This window comes from Dasypus novemcinctus, chromosome 12 (assembly GCF_030445035.2).
Source record: "Dasypus novemcinctus isolate mDasNov1 chromosome 12, mDasNov1.1.hap2, whole genome shotgun sequence".
Classification (NCBI taxonomy): domain Eukaryota; kingdom Metazoa; phylum Chordata; class Mammalia; order Cingulata; family Dasypodidae; genus Dasypus; species Dasypus novemcinctus.
The window spans coordinates 107,892,324-107,912,843 of record NC_080684.1 but is presented as its reverse complement, the minus strand read 5'-3'; the positions used below and the strand labels follow the sequence as shown (position 1 = coordinate 107,912,843).

The 20,520-nt window shown below is 50.8% G+C and overlaps 1 protein-coding gene across 2 annotated transcripts in view; it reads right to left on the bottom strand.

The window, feature by feature from the left end:
- The window catches only part of TBC1D22A (TBC1 domain family member 22A), a 361,556-nt gene extending 355,157 nt beyond the window's left edge, over positions 1-6,399 (bottom strand). For both annotated transcript variants that reach the window (XM_058308954.2, XM_058308955.2), the window contains exon 1: positions 6,172-6,399. In XM_058308954.2, coding sequence (XP_058164937.1) covers positions 6,172-6,233 — 62 coding nt within the window. In that variant the 5' untranslated portion in view covers positions 6,234-6,399. The remainder of the gene's footprint in view (positions 1-6,171) is intronic.
- Between the last annotated feature and the right edge of the window lie 14,121 nt (positions 6,400-20,520).

The following is a 20,520-nucleotide window of genomic DNA, read 5'->3' as shown; positions in this document are numbered from 1 at the left end:
GCTCAGGGCACCCACATGCCGCTCTGTCTGCAGAGCATGTGCAGCCCCCCCTACCACGCAGCCGGGGCCGCCACAGAGGGCTTCCCTGCACCGAGCAACTCCTCCCGCCGCAGCATTCAGGTGACGACGCAGTAAGCAGGTAAGAGAGCCTGGCAGAAGAGCAAAGGGGAGGAAGGTCATCACTTGCTGGCCCTGGAGCCAAGATGGCCCCATTCAGTGGCACTGCCCTCGTCCCAGCCATCCATGGGCTGGTCCAGACCACAGCAGTTTAGGGGAAAAATACAGAGAAATGCAGGCTTCCAGGGCATGTCTGCTCAGCTCCATCCATGACCTCTTGTCTTGCTTTACAACTACACAAGGGCAGTGGGATACTTCCCCCTGCTTCCATTATTGGAAAAAAAAAAAAATCCAAACTCTTCAGGAATGTATTTTTAAAACATCATTTTTCTTTATTTAAAATTAACCCAAAATAGCCCAAATTTGCTAAACAAGACAAACATAAGAGGGGGGAAAACGTGATTCACGCTAAATTTCATTTTGAAAATGTTTCCCAAAACAAGTAGAATTTATTAACATGAAACGTGACTGCTAAAATAAAATGTAAAAGGTATCACACACGTAGCAAAAAGCCACCACTAGTCGGGAAGCGGACTTGGCCCAGTGGTTAGGGCGTCCGTCTACCACATGGGAGGTCTGTGGTTCAAACCCTGGGCCTCCTTGACCTGTGTGGAGCTGGCCCATGAGCAGCGCTGATGCGCGCAAGGAGTGCCCTGCCACACAGGGGTGTCCCCCGCGTAGGGGAGCCCCACGCGCAGGGAGTACACCCCGTAAGGAGAGCCGCCCAGCGCGAAAGAAAGTGCAGCCTGCCCAGGAATGGTGCCGCACACACGGAGAGCTGACAGAAGATGACACAACAAAAAGAAACACAGATTCCCCTGCCACTGACAACAACAAAAGCGGACAAAGGAAAACATGTAGCAAAATAGACACAGAGAACAGACAACTGGGGTGGGGGGGGGGAAGGGGAGAGAAATAAATAAATCTTAAAAAAAAAAAAGCCACCACTAGTACCTCATCACACTGAGACAATCACCACTTACAAATGGCACCGAGAGGAAAAACGTGGCTTCCACAAGGCCAAAATCACCACTGGAACAGAAACTCCAAGGCGTCACTCAACAAGGAGAAATGGGGAATAAGGACCCTTAGTGAGGAGGAAGGCGCTCAACCCAAGCAGCCACTTCAAAATCACAAGAAAATAACACAGATTTATAGAACCCAGGAAAGAGAACGGGTGAGAGGCAGCGGCCGCCTGGAGTTTCCGGGAAAAGCAGCTTGGGCGCTTCCGCCCCTGGAACTCCACCCGCTTTGTGGGGTCACCCGGGGTGGGGTGGGAATCAGGCGCTCGCTGAGGGAGGGGCCGCCGGGGTCTGGGGCTCCCCCCCGCCAGGCGCACCCGCAGACGCCCCCGCCATGACCTGCCCATCACTGCTGGACAAACCACCACCGGCTGGTGGCCCGAGCAGGCACACAGGTGTCCTTCACCTCTGTGGGTCAGCAGTCTAGGCCGGGCCTTGCACTCTAAAACCAAGGTGCCAGCGGGAAGGCTCCGGACAGCATCCACGCCCCGCTCCTGCCGGCTGGGGCAGAATCCAGCTCCTTCCACTGGAGGTCAAAGGTCTCCATTTTCCCGCTGCCCCAACACAGGCTGTGCCCAGCCTCCAGGGGCCGCAGGAGCGGGCAGGCGGGCTGATTCTCACACGTCCCACCCCTCTGTCCACTCTGAGAGCTGGAGTGATGAGACCAGGCCACTGGGTGACCCAGGACCGCCTTCCTGCTCCAGGTCGGCCGAGCAGCAGCACACCTCCCCATGGCCAGGTCATGTAATGTGTTCGCACGTTCCAGGGACCAGAACACTACATCTCGGGGGGCCAGGATTCTGCCTTGGGCCAGGGCCCGGAGGTCCCCCCAAACGCCAACCCCCAGCCCCCAGTGAATCCTGTGGGTCCCTCCCCAAGGGCGCCTGAACGCGCCCACGCCTCTCCATCTCCACGACAACGCCCCTTCCTCTCCCACCCACCCTCCAGGAGTGAGGGGAGCATCTTTGCATCGCAGCCCTCCCTGCTTAGCCGTGATTCCTCACAGCTCCTGGGACCAAGGCCCAAACCCTCCAGGGCCTTCAACGCCCTGCGCACTGTGGCCCTGCTCACCTGCCTGAGCCTTGTGGCAAGCGACCCCGCCAGGCTCCCTCCTCCCCAGCCGCGGGTCCCCTGGCGGTGCGCCCTGCCTGGGACACTGACGCCCCAGCCGGCGTCTCTGTGCAGGTCTCAGCTGCATAAGGGAGCGCCCGACCACCCTGTTGCTGTGACACCCTGCTCCTCAGTCGGCACCCCTGACGCTTCCCAGGGGACAGGGCGGTCAGACACATCTCCACCTCCGCGTGTCCGCTCCCTGCACCCACTCGGCACCCAGCACGGTCCCTGCACGTCATCATGCTCATAAGGATTTTCTGAATGAACTCGTTACCCACCCCATGACTCCTCTCCTTCGGCTGATGACTGACCGCTGTGGCCACGTGGCCTCTGGAGGTATGTCTCCTCTGCTCAGCCTCCTTGCGGCCCGGAAGCTGCAAGCTGAAAGCTGTCAGAACACGACTCGGAATTGTCCTCTGCACCAGCTTTATGCCAAGCACCCATGTCCTGCAAGCCCTCCACTCTCAAATGTCTTCCTCCACACAGCCCAGCAGCCTGCAGAGCCTTCTGTCAGCACGACGTGCACGGCCAGGCAGAGCTGCGCTCAACCAGCAAGGAGACCCACGGGAAAGGCTGCCTGTGCTCTCAAAGCAGAGCGCTGGGATTCTTACTTGGCATTTAAAGTCAAGGGTGGCAAGAACTCCAACCGCCACTGCAGAAGGCAGCAGCCCTTCAAGAGCCAGGGGAGTCAATGGCCCCTGACGGAGACGGAGCCTTCTCTGATTCTTATCACCTACCTACGGGTGCCAGTGCTCCAACGGCTTCTCACCACCCACCCTGCTTCCGCTCCGCTCCAAGCCACCACCGTCTCTCACCGGATTTTTGCAGCAGCCTCTAACGATCTCCCAGCGTCCACCCTTGCCCTTCCGCTGCCTCAATCCAAATTCCATACAGCAGCCAAAATAACCTGTTCAACCTAACGCAGGTCGTGCCATTCCTCCACTCCAGACTCCCAAAGGGTGCCCACTTCGCTGGAGGGAAAGTCCACATCGCCACTACGACCCCGAGGCCCTGCCCCACACCCTTCTGACCTCGTGCCCTGACTCTCGCTCTTCTCCTCAAACACACCAACCTCGCTCCCAAATCTGGGGTCTCAGCACGTGCTCTCCCCTCTGCCTGGACCGCTCTTCTCCCAGCTTCCCATCTGGCTTGGTCCCTCCTCCTGCAAATCTTTACTCAAAGGTCCCCTTCTCCAGGAGGGGTTCCCTGGTCACCTTACCAACATGAAACACTCCCTACTGTGCCTGCCCCCAAAATATCTAGTCCCTTCCCTGCTTTATTCTAACAGTCATCACCTTCTAACATATTCTCCATTTTATGGATTATCTTATCTATTCTCTGCCTCTTCCACTCTCTTCTAAACTCTGTCAAAAGCATTAGGTTCCTGGGACCCAGCATGGGTTAGATAAATATTTGTCAAATGAATAAATTATTGAACTCTCAAAACTGGTCCAAGCGGTTTGGACCAAGCACCACGTATCAATACTAAGAATGCAGAGATAAGTAAGGCACATTTCCTAAACTTGCAAACCTCACTGTCAAGTAAAGAAAACAAGCACATACCAACAAGTTTGATGCATAAAAAGGGTACTTGAGTCTAGTCAAAAAAAAACAGAGTCAAACAATTATGGGAACCATTTGAAAGAGTTGACAAAGCTGTAGGAGGCTGGCTAGGGTCTCTGAGAGCACCGTGCCTGGGTACCTTAAGACTGACTATGTGCTAGGGAGCACCACGAAAAGATCATCTGGTCCGAACAAGCACGTTACCTTTGCAACTCCTCCTTAAGGGAACTGAGTTACAGCCTGGGGCCTGAACACCAGCAGCCAGAGGTCAGATCCAGAGGAAGGGAGAACCCAGCAGGCATGCAGGCCTCTGGGCCGCCCAGCCCCTCCTGTTTCCTGTCCTCTTCAATGACAGCCATAGCCACTAAAGTTGTGGAAGCTTCCACTCTAACTCTGAACTAATGGGAACTACTTTTAAAAGTGTCTAAGACACAGAACAGCATCAAAAGCAAAAGCAGGGAAGCGGACTTGGCTCAAGAGATAAAGCATCAGCCTACCACATGGGAGGTCCAGGTTCAAACCCAGGGCCTCCTTGACCCGGGTGGAGCTGGCCCACACGTAGTGCTGATGTGCGCAAGGAGTGCCCTGCCACGCAGGGGTGTCCCCCGCGTAGAGGAGCCCCATGTGCAAGGCGTGCGCCCCCTAAGGAGAGCCGCCGAGTGCAAAAGAAAGTTCAGCCTGCCCAGGAGTGGCACCGCACACACGGAGAGCTGACACAGCAAGATGACACAACAAAGACAGACACAGGTTCCCAGTGCCGCTGACAAGAACACAAGCGGACACAGAAGAACACAAAGGGAATGGGCACAGAGAGCAGACAACTGGGGGGGGGGGGGAGGGGAGGGGAGAGAACTAAATAAAAAATAATAAATCTTAAAAAAAAAAAAAAAAGCAAAAGCAAAAAGGAAAGCCTGTCTTTGGCAATGCAGGCTCTCGGAGAGCTGAGGACAAATTAAGGAGAGACACAGTCATCAATCCAAAGGTTTATTCATTGTTGTAACTCCACACAGCAGTTCGAGCAGTCTTACGTCTCAGCTGATTGTGAAGAATTAGTTATCAGAGTTAGTACAAGTGTTTATAAATTAAGGGTGAGCTGAAGCACCAAAATCAGCCTGAAAGCAACACACAAAAGCTGTGTGCCCAAGTGACTCCTCCCACTATGTTCTATAGCATTTGGCCCCATCACTAGCAGCAACTCCTACTCTCCATCATTCCAGAATTTTCACCTCATCCTGGATGCTGACATTTATTTCGATAAAAGTTCTTTTTGTTCTTCAATTCATCACAATCCCATGGAATAAAACAGGCTCTTCGTTAATAAAGTCACTGAGTTGGTGTGGCCAATCACTTGCTCCTAATTCCAAGACCATTATGAAAATTAAACTTTTCTGACTGGAGACAGTGAATTCCAAAATGTACAATTCTGTCATTCAAACAATAGTGTTCATTAGGCAACACAAGGACGCAAACAATTTTACTGTGTTTATAAATTATATCAACTTGGAGTTTATTTGAATATCTCAATTCTTAATCTTCAGTACTTCAGACTTTTAGTTTTAGGACAGAACAAACTGTTCAAGGTTCTTGAAGACTGCTTGCCTCTGATGTGTTTTCGCCAGCAGCTGATTTTATCCTAGATATTTTCCAGGTACAGGTCTCCTTGTTCCCTACAGCTCCGGCCTTGGGTCCGGTGCCAAGCCACCAACACCTATTCAGAGGAGGACTTTGGAGCCGTACAGCTTCCAGGTGTACCCAGCACATTGCAGACAGTTGTGTCTTTTAAATAATTGTTTAGTTTGCTTTCTCCTGATGACATAAGATACGAATTGGTTTTGAGGCCAGAAAAAGGGAACATGGGAACTCACAGGGAGCCTTTAACTTCTTCCAAACTCCAGGTCAAAGCAGCAGCCCACTAGGGACAAAAATGTCAATCGAGTGGTTCAAAAGCTACCACACCCCCGGCAGAAACCGGCCTCCTCAGCAAGCGCCTCGCTCGGGCCAGTTTTCTGACTCCACTGAAACTCTTTACAGCACAGCCAGAGTCAGCTTCCCCGGAAAGCCAAGGGAGTTTTGCAGAAAAGAGCGTACCCGTCCCAGAAAAAAAACTGCCGGCAGCGCCTCCTCCTCCTTTTAAGCCTCGCTCCTACAGGCAGTCACTGTCACCTCCCGGAGCCCACGCGTCGGCCCCCTAACTCCCCCAGCTCCCCTCAAACCCCGATCTGTCTCCGCAGAGCCCAGGTCACCCCATCCCAAAGGGACTCCCAGATCCCGACTCCACCCGCAGTTCATCAGACCGATGCACCCACCTCTGAACTATGACCTCTGACCCCGACCCGGCTCTCCCCGTCACACCCACCTGCCCGGGACCTTGCTGTTGCTGCGCTTCCAGAACTGCTTCCTGGCCCCGTCGCTGGCCATGGCCGCTCCTCATCCCTCAGACCCGCGGCCCCGACACGCCGAGTGTGGTTGGCGAGGCCCCAGAGGCCCTTTCCTGACCCCGGGCGGTCCCTCAGCGGTCCTGGTCCTTGCGAACGCAGAGCTTAGGGTCGCTTCCGCCTCTCTCCGGAAGTTGTGACTCCGCGCGCCCGGAAGTCCCGCCTCCGCCTCTGCGCCGCGTGACGGCATTAGAGGGCGACAGCGGCGGCGCGGTGGGCAGTGACGCGGTGATGGAGGTCGAGGTTTCGCTGGCCCCGTGTTCTCGGGCCGTCGGCGGAAGATCCGGCCGCGCGGTGACTGCACCGCAGCCCTGCGGCTCTCGGCTCGTCGGTCGTCGCGCCCGAACCCGGCCTTGCCATCGCGTCGCCCGCCTCCCCGGCGCGGACTCCTCGCCGACGCGCCGCCTGACTTCTAAAGCCGACTTGGAGCTCGTGCCCGCCTGCTTTCTCTGCTCCTCTCCCGCCGTAGTGCAAAAAGCAGCCAGACGCCGGCCCTGACCGCACGCGGGGCCTCCCGGAAACTGGAAGGCATGCCTGCGGGCTGAAGTACACGTCGGAGTGTTGGAAGCTTTATCGCAGATCAGTAAATAATAAGTGGGTGAAATATTTACATTACAGCGAGATAAGAGGCGTAAGAACATGGCGTGGAGCATAAAATTTGAGGGGATAGGAGGAGAGTGGTCATTCGGCCAAATTTCAGCTGAAAAATAGTTCAAAGAGGCTGGAAGGCCGCAATATGGGAGCCACCGGCCAAATAGACCTGGAAACGAGGCTAATCTGAATTGACGTGTGCTGAACATGAAAATACAGGATTTCAAAGATTACGTATGGACAAAAAGTCAATTTTTAATATTAATTGCATGTTAAAACGATAACATTTTGCATGTATTAGGTTTTATAAAATATAGGATTAAAAACCAATGTCAGACAACCAATCCAATGTCCACATAGAAGAGGTGGCATTGGATTGGGAAAAGTGGACATGGTGGATGATGGGTATGGGGAAAGGCAGGAAGAGATGAGAGGTGGAGGCGTCTTTGGGACATGGAGCTGCCCTGGATGGTGCTTCAGAGGTAATCACCGGACATTGTAAATCCTCACAGGGCCCACTGGATGGAATGGAGGAGAGTATGGGCCATGATGTGAATCATTGTCTATGAGGTGCAGAGGTGCCCAAAGATGTACTTACCAAATCCAATGGATGTGTCATGATGATGGGAACGAGTGTTGTTGGGGGGGGGAGAGGGGGAGTGGGGGGGTGGGGTTGAATGGGACCTCACATATATATTTTTAATGTAATATTATTACAAAGTCAATTAAAAAAAAAAAAACCAATGTCATATGTGTCCTTTTTCCTTTTTTTATTGCTGCTAATGGAAATTTTGAAGTTTGGCCAATCCTCCGAGGAGTCAGAAAAGGCTTTTCAGACTGGAGATTTAGTAGAACTTTTGGGAGCCCCGTGATACATCACTGCCAGGTTTTTTTTTTTAATGTAGTTATGTTCTCTGATTAAAATTTGTCAGCGCCTCTTCATTTATTGATAGTAAATATCACCAATTTAGTTCTTGCTGGGTAGAAAAGATTTACACATTGTGTGTTTTGTTTGCTAAACGCTGCCAATGCAATATACCAGTGGGAATTTATTGGGTTAAAAGTTTACAGTTCTGAGGCCATGAACGTTTCCAAATCAAGGCATCTTCAGGAGACCCTTTTCCCCTGCGCTGCGATGATGAGATGCACAGTGGTGGTGTCCACACATCACTCCCTCTTGAGGCTCATTGCTTTCAGCTTCTGGCTAAAGTAGCTTCCTCTCAGCTTCCGGCTCCCAGGGCCTTCTTTCTCAGCTTCCGGGTTCCTCTCCACTCTCTGCATCTTTTTATTCCTCTGTTTATAAAGGACTCCAGTAAGAGGATTAAGTCCCACGCTGGGCAAAGGGCCCTACCTAAGTAATTTAATCAAAAGATCCCACCTGCAACAGGTTTATATGCACAGGAATGGATTAGTTCTAAGGACATGCTATTCTGGGGTCCACCCAGCCTCCCACTGTCACAATATGCATTATCTCAATCCACAGCCAGCCATCCTCTCACTAAAGACTATACTCTTCTCACAGCAGAATTGAGGGCCTCAGCTCTCACAGCTGAGTTTCAGTGCCCTGCTTTGTAAGAGCAAGGCCTTCCACAGCAATGTGTACGTACCCTGTCAACCGCATCCACCCTAAGCTTGTTCTTTCTGCAGGGTGGGACCTGTGGTCTTATTCTAATCAACAACCTCAGCCCCTGACACAATCATCTCCCCTAATGTTAAGTAGATGACAACAATGGGGCACCCCACAGATCCCCTTTTGTCAGAACCATGGGAACTTGACATCTCCTTGGGGCAAACTCAACAGATCTTTGGTGATCCCCTCCTGACCCAACCTCAGTAGATCCTGAGGGCTCCTTTCCTGCACAGATTTAGGAACTCTAGTGGGATCCTATTCTTATACAGTTACCCCTGTAATCTGATACAGCCTCCGTGGATCCTCACGGGCCCTTTCCTGAAACTAAAGCTATCCTGGGATCCTCTGCTTGTGGAGCTCAGGAAGGTCCCAGGGGTCTCTTCAGGCACCGAGCCCTGTCAGCTCCCCAGGGATCATCTAACAGCCTCAGGGGTCTACAGACAGCAGTGTGAATGGGGCTTCTCCACAGCTCAAATCTGGCTCATTGGAAGAACTAGTAAGTGACAGAAGTGGAAAGAAAGAAAAAGCTGTGAAAGCGTTTACAAAGGAAAAACAACAGTTAGTGAGTTGGATATAACTATAACAACTTAGATTTGGTTGCTCCCTAAGATTTATGGTTTGCTTCCCTTCCTGCAGACCCTTTTTTTTTTTTTTTTAAGATTTATTTATTTCTCTCCCCTTCCCCCCCTCCCCAGTTGTCTGTTCTGTGTGTCTATTTGCTGCATCTTCTTTGTCCGCTTCTGTTGTCATCAGCGGCACGGGAATCTGTGTTTCTTTTTGTTGCGTCATCTTGCTGTGTCAGCTCTCCGTGTGTGTGGCGCCATTCCTGGGCAGGCTGCACTTTCTTTCGCACTGGGCGGTTGTCCTTACGGGGTGCACTCCTTGCACGTGGGGCTCCCGGATGCGGGGACACCCCTGCATGGCACAGCACTCCTTGCGCACATCAGCACTGCACGTGGGCCAGCTCCACACGGGTCAAGGAGGCCCAAGGTTTGAACTGTGGACCTCCCATGTGGTAGACGGACGCCCCAACCACTGGGCCAAGTCCTCTTCCCCTACAGGCCCTTGATTGAAAGATTGAGGGCTGAGACTCAGATGGACTTGAAGGCTTAAAAATGGCTGACCAAAAGGTAAATGGTCCCCCACCAGAAACGTGAAAGCAAAAAGTGAACCTGTTTAGAGCCTGTGTGTATGGCTGCTTTGGACACATCGCATTTGAGGCATACTTCTGACAGCAAGTAGATGCCAGATCTCATGCAAACGCTGTACTAAAGAACACGTCAGTCCACAAATGAGATGGTAGGTGGGGACGGACAGAAAACCTGGTGCTCAGAAACAGGTAGGTGGTGTGAGCAAGACTGTCACAAAGAAAAGCCCAGACAGAGCCTATCTCCAGGAAGGAATTTGTGCTGGGGGGTCCGGATAGACATGGGGTGCAAAAGGGGAGTCTGGTATGAGGCCAGGGCTGAAAGTGGGTGGTGCAGGACGGAGTGTAGGAACAGAGTCTATGCAGGCATCAAAGCAGACAGACGAATCCCAGAGGTAATGAGTAAGTGGAACCTCTTTATTCATGTATGCAACAAGTCATTTTTGAGCAACAAACATGAGAAAAGAGCTGTATACTCACTGAAAATTAGAAAAATGCAAATTAAAACCATGGATGTCCCATTTCATTCACACTTGAACAATTGTAAAAATTAAAAGTCTGTGTGGCAGTTTGAGGTATTTTATGAATCCCAAAAGAGAAAGTTATGTTTTTTAACTAATCTGTTCTGGGTGTGATACCCTTTGTATTAAATTCGGCAGAGGGGCCTTTAATTAGATTACCTGTTAAAATTGAGGCTTTTAGATTTGACTACCTCAGAGGGCGTGAGTGCTTGTGCCCTGCTGGATCTGATGTAAACGGACACTCAAAAGACACAGGAAGAGAAAGCTCTGTCGTTTTTTGACCCTGCCATGTGACTGAAAGAAGGCTCAGGAAGCTAAAGCCCCAGGAAGAGATGAGCCATTTTGAAAGCTTACATCCCGTAGCTTACAGCTGGGAAGACCTTGGGAAGAGAGCAGACACTGGTGTTGGGGGCCCGGAAAGAAACAAGCCCTATGCCAGAAGAGAGAGGCCTCCGCTTAAGCACGGAGCCTCGAGAGAAAGAGGAAGCCCAGAGGGGAAGGCCGGGGCCAGCTGCAGATCAGTGGCCATCTTGCGGCCATCTTGCTTCAACACGTGGCAGCTGACTGGTGAGAAAGCAACCCTAAGTTGGATTTTCTATGGTCTTATAACTTTACCCCAAATAAAGCCAACAGATTTCTGGTACTTTGCACCAGCACCCCTTTGTGAACTGATGCAATCTGTTAATGCCAAAATTGGTGAGGATGTGAATTCACAAGCACTGCAACACAAATGCAGTGCTGGGAGAGTACAAACTGATTCAATAACCTTGGACAGCAATTAGCAATCTCCAGTAGTTAAAAGATATACTCTACAACCAGCAATTCCATTTTTGCTAACTACCCTAGAGAAATTTGCCTCTGCATATGAGTGCAAAGAAAATGTACAAAAATGTTCATTGCAACATTGTTTCTGGGGGGGGCAAAAATCAAAATGTCAGCTATGGGAGAATTGGCAAGTTGCATATCCTTTTCCAACAAAATACTATAGGAGAGTGAAAAGGAATAGTTACATAGATCAACATAAATGAAATTTCACACATGAAATAATGAATTAAAAAAATAAATTGACCATAAATGTACACAATATGATACTGTTTAATACTGTTAGGGAAAAAAAAAACACAAGAACATAAAAAGATAAAGAGGAGTGGTGGCCTTTGGATATTGGTGTGGGCTGGGGTTGGGGAAGGTTCCGCAGGGTGTTCAGTGTTGTGGGAAACTGGCTTACCTGTTCCTTATTGTAAATGTTACACCTGTTCCATTGTAGATGTTGCTGTTGTTGTTCGCTGTTATTGTAGATGATGTTGCGGTTCTAATAGCAAACAGCTGCTCGGTAGTTTCCAATAAATACAGTGTGGAAACTAGGGTCAAGGCTCTCAGTTCCCGAAGCTGTGAGTCCCCTGGTCCCACCTTTATTTCCTCTCGTGTCTTTCTCTCTGTCCTCTATTTCATAAAGTTCTGCGTTGCCTTCCCTTCGAGCCAACTGATCACTGAGCTGATCTCAGCAGTTGCGTGGTATTTTTATGCTTTATTTCTTTTTTTTTTTTTTAAAGATTTATTTATTTAATTCCCCCCCTCCCCTGGTTGTCTGTTCTCTGTGTCTATTCGCTGCGTCTTGTTTCTTTGTCCGCTTCTGTTGTCGTCAGCGGCATGGGAAGTGTGGGCGGCGCCATTCCTGGGCAGGCTGCTCTTTCTCTCGCGCTGGGCTGTTCTCCTTACGGGGCGCATTGCTTGCACGTGGGGCTCCCCTACGCGGGGACACCCCTGCGTGGCATGGCACTCCTTGTGCGCATCAGCACTGCGCATGGGCCAGCTGCACACGGGTTAAGGAGGCCCGGGGTTTGAACCGCAGACCTCCCATGTGGTAGACGGACGCCCTAACCACTGGGCCAAGTCCGTTTCCCTGCTTTATTTCTTAAGACAGATGGAGAGTACGTTATATTCTTTATGACTTCTGTACACCTAAAATGTTAAAAATACAGAAAAAAAGTAGTTATATTGAGCCCTTACTCTGTGCTAGGTGCTGAGCTGCTTCAAACTCATGTTAGAAAAGGCAACTACAAACGATGCACCAGTGGATGAAGTGTGCACTACAGGCTTGGGGGGGTCAGGGACGACTTTGCAGGTTTGTGACTCTTGTAACAGTTTTTGCAAGGAGACAAGAGAAAGCTGGGTACCAGCAAGCATTTCAGGACAGCTAGATGTGTGCTTTAAGGCTGGTCTTTGCAGGCAGGTGGCTTATCAGAGAGTGGTTGAACTGCGACAAGGCTCTGATACAGGCAGCCAGGGACTGACCCTCCAAGGGAGGTCCTAAGTGGAGGTAATTCTAGGCAGTCTTTGTACTGCTGCAGAGAGGGGCTGGAGAGACATAACCCTGGGAGAGGAAGTGTCCTTTGGCTGAGGGTGCTTTCCAGAAAGGGACTAATGGGTAAGCCACGTCAGGAGTCAGCAATCCCAGGAAATTGGGGAAATGAGAGTGTTAGTTCTAAATCGTGGGTCTGGGCAGCACACCGCAGCATCTTGGCACCACTCAGACCCGCTTCCTTATAAATTCACCCCATCTGGGAGGAATGTCTCCAGGATTCTGGGTGGTCTCCTTTCCTGGGGAAACTTACAAGAGGAGGTTAACAGAACAAACCCCAGTCTCCACGGCTGAAGTGGTCTTGGAGCTGCAAGATGCTCATCATTTCCCTCCACTATTACCCTTTGTAGAGTATCCAACCCCTCTGCTAGCTCCTCCACTGTTCTAGCTGCCCTCCCTGGTGGGGCAACCGCAGTGCACCTGCTGTCCTAGGTGGCTCCTCTGGGGGGGCGACCACAGTGACACCTGCTGTCCTAGGTGGCTCCTCTGGGGGGGCGACCACAGTGACACCTGCTGTCCTAGGTGGCTCCCCTGGTGGGGGGGGGGGGTGACCGCAGTGACACCTGCTGCTCTAGGTGGCTGCCCTGGTGGGGTGACCGCAGAGACACCTACTGCTCTAGCTGTTCTGCTCTTCTAGGCTTCCCTGCTGGCTTCCCTCCCCCGAGCCCCAAGGGGAGCAGCACTATTTAGGTGCAGACGGTGCTCAAAGGACAGCGCCCCAGCCTTGCAGCCCCTCGACTCCAAGCTGAAAGGCCATCTCACCGCGTTGCCAGGCCGGCGGTTTATGGGGCCGCGGCCCTCGGCCACCACCTTCTTTGCTGTAACGAGGGTCCCTTGGTCCAGCGTGAGGGTGTGCAGGACCGCCGGCGGGTGGGTCAAGGTTCCGATCCTTCGGCGCCGTGCGGGAAGAGTAGCTCCACCGGCAGCCGAGGCCACAGTTCCAGGACAGGAGGGACAAAGATAGAGACCTACAACCCAGCCCCTTGGCGCCTCGACCCAGGGCCCAGTTCTCCCGGGTGGGCTTAGGGTGTGGCTGGGACCCCCCCACAGCCCCGTCCCGCTCCCACGACCCCTCCCAGGCCTAGTTCCCAAGAACATCCCCGGAAACCTCCTGCCTGGAGCTCTCCCCAAGACCATTCCCCTCAGACAAGACGATCGTCATCAGCTGAGGTTCGTTGCCTCAAGGTCACACCATGGAGCCACAGCCCCATCGTGAGCTCACAACACTGCCCCATCCAGAGCAGGGGGATGTGGGTGGGGAAGAAAAGGGCCCTGTTTGATCCAGGAAGGGAAATCCCCCAGCGACTCCCTCACGGACCAGGACTAAGATGCTGAAGGGTGGGCCATTCTCCAGAGAGAACGTGTGGCTAAGACTGGCACGGGCAGATTAGAACTTCCTTTCTGGAGCCAGGAGAGGGGCTACTTCCCTTGAAATCAATGCATCCCTACCCCCCAAAAATCAGGGTTCACTTTGCAGAGAATGGGGCAGGGTTCACTATAAATAAGTGACAATCCTGGGTAGGGGAGGCTGGGGTGGGGGGCAGGAAGGGCAAGGTGGGCCCTGTGTGCCAAGGCCCCGCTCCCATTCTCACTTCGCCCCCCCACTCCACTGCCCGAGGGAGCCTGGATGCACAAATACGATCACGGCATACTCCATGAACTCAGACCTCCCCTGGGAGTCCACATCGCCTTCTGGGAAAAGCTTGATCTAGAGGACCCGTATGTTCTGAGCCTGCTTGCCTTTTCTCCCTCTCCATTCCCTAACCTCAGGATGGTTAAGGGGTGTGACAGTTTGATAGTCTTTATGAATTCCAAAAAGAGATACTGCTTATGTTTGTAAACTGGTCTGTTCTTCTGGGCATGACACCCTTTGATTGATTTAAATTCAAAGGTTTTACATTTACTTGATTAAATCAAGATTTTGGCTTTGATTCAATCACAGCATTAGAGCGACACAGTTTGAGTGCCTGCCCCATTTGTGGGCTATATATACAGATACCCAAGAAGATAAGGAAAGAGATACATGGAAGTAGATACACAAGAGAAGAACACAGAGGAAGAGAGAAGCTCCAGAGACAGGGCAGAGGCCCCAGGAAGAGAGCAGAGCCATTCGCCTGATAGTTTGCAGCTGAGGAGACTAGAACCCTGACCAGCTGAGCAGGCCTGGAAAGAAACGAGCCCTCCAGCCTACGGCCAAGAGCAGAAAAAACTGGGCCCACAGAGCCTTAAGAAAGAGAAGAAGGCTGAGCCCTTGCAGATATCACCTGTCGTCTTGCTTCCAGATGTGGCAACAGACCTTGGTGAGGAACTAACCTTGAGTTGGTCTCTTCAGGCCCTTATAACTGTAAGCTTTTGCCCCAAATAAATACCCTTTATAAAAGCAAGCAGATGGGAAGCAGACTTGGCTCAGTAGTTAGGGCATCCATCTACCACATGGGAGGTCCGCGGTTCAAACCCTGGGCCTCCTTGACCCGTGTGGACCTGGCCCATGCACAGTGCTGATGCGCGCAAGGAGTGCCATACCACACAGGTGTCCCCTGCATAGGGGAGCCCCACATACAAGGAGTGCACCCCATAAAGAGAACTGCCCAACGTGAAAGAAAACACAGCCTGCCCAAGAATGGCGCTGCACACATGGAGAGCTGACACAACAAGATGACGCAACAAAAAGAAACACAGATTCCCATGCCAATGACAACAACAGAGGCGGACAAAGAAGACACACAGAACAAACAATAAATAAATCTTTAAAAAAATAAAAACAAGCAAAGTTTTGGTATTGTGCATCAGCACCCCTTTGGCTAACTAATATATGGGGTGATGTGTCCCCAAAAGGATACGTTCAAGTCCTCACTCCCCAGACCTGAGAATGTTAGTTTAGTTAGTGGGTAGATGCGGTCATGGCTGGAAGGGGTAGTCTGTGGACATCAATATCAATTGGAAGGAAGCTAGAGTATAATCTAGGGAATGTATAACAGTGATTTCGGTGGTGGTGAAGACTGTGGTTAATAGTATAAATAAAAGAACACTCTTTTACAAAATGTTAAGAATATGATGACACACAGGAAAATTAAACTAATGTAACTAATGGATGATAGTTAACAATAATATTCAGTGATGGGAGATACATGAGAGAAAGTACACCTGGGCATACATATGAGGTATATAAATATGTTCAAATGTTCATGGGGAATTGCCGCAGTTGGTAGAGATTCACACAACAACCAAAAGAATACTGAATTCCCATCCTGGGGAGCCACATTCTCTAATGGAACAGCAACAATCCCCCAACTATAGGGGCAATGACCAGTGAAGAAGAATGGTTCATTGATGGGCTCTTGATATAGACAACTATGCTTATGAGCCTTTGCTCTTGAAATTGCAACTTAGCCTAGTATTGTAAGGTGCCTAAGAGTTACCTCCTGAGAGCCTCCACGTTGCTCAAATGTGGCCTCTCTCTAAGTCAAACTCAGCATATAAATGCATTACCTTCCCCCCAGCATGGGACATGACTCCCGGGGATGAGCCTCCCTGGCACCGAGGGATTACTACCAAGCACTGGCTGGTGATGTAACTGAAAAAAGACCTTGAATAAAAGGGGGGAAATAATAAAGACTAAGTTATATGGCTAAGAGACTTCAAAATGAGTCGGGAGATCTTCAGAGAGGTAACGCTTATGCACGTCTCAGCAGGATCTCATAGACAGCCAAAGAAGATACTACCCCAAATAGTGGGGCTCCTGAGGGTTATGGAGACACCCAGGTCCTAGGTGTCCTAGGCAGATAGCTCTGGAATTTGGTGCCTTGCCAATGGGCCCTACTTTGGAGTTTGTGCTCCCAAGTGTGACAGAGTTGGACTCAGATGTGACTTCTCCACACACGTCTCTTCTGTCCCTTTTTTTGAACCTATAGGTGGTGGAGTTGGTAGCTGTATGTTCAAGAGACTTGAATCTCTGGGCTGTCCATGTTCCAGCTGGGCCTTGAGCCTCAGTGGAGTTGCAACAGCTACTCTCCAATTCATTGGCCTCACCCAGGACAACTAACAAGGAGTGAGGATGGACATCCACCACACCAAGGAACCAAAAGAGTCTACAACTGCAAGCAAGAGAGTCCCATCCATCAGTCACATGGGATCAAAGCCCCCTCTCAATTACAGGTGGAGTGGGCATCACCATCCCAGAATCCTCAGGACTGGGGGATAAAATATAGAGTAGCGCGGACTTAAAGGTATTCTACTATAGACTTATTGTGACTCTAGCAATGGAAGAAATTATATCATTGATGTGGATTCAGTGGCCACTGAAGGTGCTAAAGTCAGGGAGAGGGAAAAAGAGGTATAATATGGGGGCATTTTCAGGACTTGGAATTGTCCTGAATGACATTGCAAAGACAGATACAGGACATTATATATCCTGCCATAACCTACAGAATGGAGTGGGGAGAGTGTAAACTACAATGTATACTATAATCCATGCTGTGTGGCAAAGCTCCAAAATGTGTCTATCAATTGCAATGATTGTACCACACTAATGAAAGAAGTTGTTAATGTGGGAAAGTGGGAGGTGTGGGGAGTGGGGCATATGGGAATCCCCTGTATTTTTTACGTAACATTTAAGGTAATCTGTTTCTTTTAAAAATAAATAAAAAGTATATTTTAAAAAACAGTAATATATTAATATTTTTGCAGCATTGGCAAAGAAATATCAATTCTAAGGGACAATAGTAGGGGGCAATAAGGGGTTAGGGATTTTTCTTTTTGGAGTAAAGAAAATGTTTTAAAATTGACTGAAGTGATGACAGCACAACTCTGGGATGAAAATGGAGCCACTGAGTGTGCACTTTGAATGGACTGTACAAGACAGGGGACGGGATAACCCAGGGAAGCCTGTGGTGGAAGATAGACTGTGGTGAACAGGACAACTATAAGAACATTCTCTCATGAACTTTTCCAAGTATAGACTACTAATACAGGGTGTTAATAGTAGGGTGGGCTGGGGGAATACCCCAAATGTAAGATATGGCTATAGTTAGTAATAATATTTTGACGATGCTCTTTCATAGTTTGTAACAGTTGTTTCTCAACAATGTAAGGTGTTGGTGGTGGGCTGATGTATGGGAGCCCTATGTGATAATAGGCATGTTTGTTTTGTGAGTTCACAAGTTTTACTACACACTTATTGTTTACGTATGTTCATATATGAATGATTGTCTTCAATAAAAAAATTTATATGAAAAAAAATGAGGTCTTGCTGGAGTAGGGTGGCCCTTCCTTCAATATGGCTGTTGTCCCTGCCAGGGCAGAGGAGCCAGAGAGAAAGGCCTTGAGATGATGGAGGCTGCAAATGAAATGCTGCAGCTGGGAGCCAAGGAGTGCGAGCAGTGCCAGCAAGCCCCGGCAGCGAGGAAGAGGCAAGGAGCAGTTTTCACCTGCAGGTTCAGAGGAGCCTGCCCCTGCCAACACCTAATTTCGGAGTTGTCACCTCCAGAACTGAGATCATAAGTTTCTTTTGTTTGAAGTCACCAAGTTTGTGATGCTGTTACAGCAGCTGTGGGAAACTAGGACAAGAATGGAAAAGGGCCCCAGACCCCAAAGCTGTGCAGCGCTTCACTGCTTTCAGTTTCCAACACCAAAGTCCCTGGTGGGCAAATTACAGGGGTCCTGAGCATGAATGGGGAGATGACTCGACATCCTCTTCCACTTGTTTATAATTTCCTCCAGTCTGGGTTCTGTGCCCGGAGTCACTAAGAAAATGTCACCTGACCTGACTGGCTTTCACAGCTGTCTACAGGAGAGAAAGCATATATTTTCCATCTCACCTGAGCCAGCCCTCGAGAATCACCATGCTCAAGAAGCTCAAAAACCTGCAAAGCGTGAATAGGATCAACAATGTAAAAGGAGAAAAACGGGGTGGGTGTAAAGAAGCCTCAGTTGTGCATGTGTGTGTGTGTGTTTGCCAGAGCTGCTATAACAAACACAAGCTGCTGAGCTTACTTGGAGGAGCATATTGGCTCCATTTGGGAAGCTGGGAATCCTAACTCAGGGAGCCTTGGGTCTCTGCCTCACCATGTGGCCATCTGTCTCCTCTCTCCTGCTCACTCCCACTTTGTGTCTAAATTTCCTCTGCCTGTAAGGACCCCTGTCCTATCGGGTTGAGGCCCACCAGATTCCGTCTGGCTCCCCTTAACTCAAAGGATCTTTGAATCCTTCAATCCTCCTATTTACATCCCAGGACCAGGGCTTAGGCCTGGAACACATTGTAACAATTTGGTATAATTGATGAATTCCAAAAAGAAATATTGGATTATGCTAGTAATCCAGTCTGTACCTGGGCATGATTATGATTAGGGCATTGATAAAAGGCATGGCAAAGAACAGAGTTGAGGGTTTCTGATGTTGAAGTTTTGATGTTGGAGTTTGATGCTGAAGCTTTAAGCTGGAGCCCCGGGAAGTCAGCACGCCGAGGAAAGAGAAGCCAGCCCCAGGAAGAGAGGAACCTTGAACCAGAGGAAAGCCAGCCCCAGGAGCGCAGGAACCCAGGAAGCCTGAGCCCTCGTAGGCGTCGGCAGCCATCTTGCTCCAAAAGACTTAGGTGAGGGAAGGAACTTCTGCTTTATGGCCTGGTGTCTGTAAGCTCCTACCCCAAATAAATACCCTTTCTAAACACCAACCCATTTCTGGTATTTTGCATCAGCGCCCCTTTGGCTGACTAATACACACATCGTTGTGGGGACACGATTCAGTCCACAGCAGCAAGTGGCAGCCACAGCTTACGCACCCCTAAAGAAACTTCCGGAGCCCAGGGGGCAGCCCCTCACCCAGAACAAAGCCCATACAATTCCTCCATCCACATTCCTACGCCCAGTGCAGGGGAGGGCGGGAGGCGGGAGCCTGGAGGTGAACGAGGGGCTCCCCGTGTAAGCAGGCAGGAAGACACCCGCAGGGGCCAGTGTGTGCCGCGTGGTGTCGCGGGCGACGCGCGGGCCCAGGAGAGCACAGGGGCAGGCCATTTCCAGCAGGCGGGAGGGGCCTGTGGGGAAGGGCACAGGAAAGCTCCCGAAAGGCTGTGGAATTTCTGGGAGGGAATGCAGGACCAGCAGGAATTAGAGACGGGCTGGACACCGCGCACGGGCCTTTTCACCCACAGTAAAAGAAAGTTCTGGCGACAACCCACAGGCTCTGTGCGTGCCACCTCAGCTGCCCCAGCCCCTCTGTGGCCTCCCCGGGCGGCTCCATCCCAGCCTGAAGGCCTCCAGGCACACTCCCGCTTCCAGCCACTTCCCAGCCCTCAGGCTCCAGAGAACCACGGGCTCAGCACTCTCAGGGAGCCCCCCCACTGCCCCAGGAACACGCCACGGGCCCCAGCGCCCCCCCCCCCCGGCTGCCCTCCCAGCACCCCAGCTGCCCTAGGAAAACCACTGCCCTCCCAGCACCCCGCCCCGACGCTGCTCTGCTCTCTACTTTTTTCCCATAGTGCACGTCAGCTTCTCCTACCACACAAATTACATTGAACTCTTTTTTTTTTAAGATATATTTATTTATTTCTCCCCCCTTCCCCCGTTGTCTGCTCTCTGTGTCCATTTGCTGTGTGTTCTTCTGTGTCTGCTTGTATTCTCATTAGGTGGCTCCGGGAACAGGTCCTGGGACCTTCTGGAGTGGGAGAGAGGAAATCATTGTCTTGTGCCACCTCAGCTCCCTGGTCTGCTGCGTCTCTTATTAGCTCTCCTCTGTGTCTCTTTTTCTTGCGTCATCTTGCGTCATCTCCGCATAGGCCACCTCACCACACGGGCCAGCCTGCCTTCACCAGGAGGCCCTGGACATCGAACCCTGGACCTCCCATATGGTAGACGGGAGCCCCACTGCTTGAGCCGCATCCGCTTCCCACATTGAACTCTTATTGTCTTTTTTCCCAGTCAGAATCGAAGCTCCATGAAGCCAGGGAGCCTTGACGATTTTGTTCAGTGACGATTCTCAGGTCCACACAGGGCCCGGTCCCCAGTGGGTATTTGTCACGTCAAATGG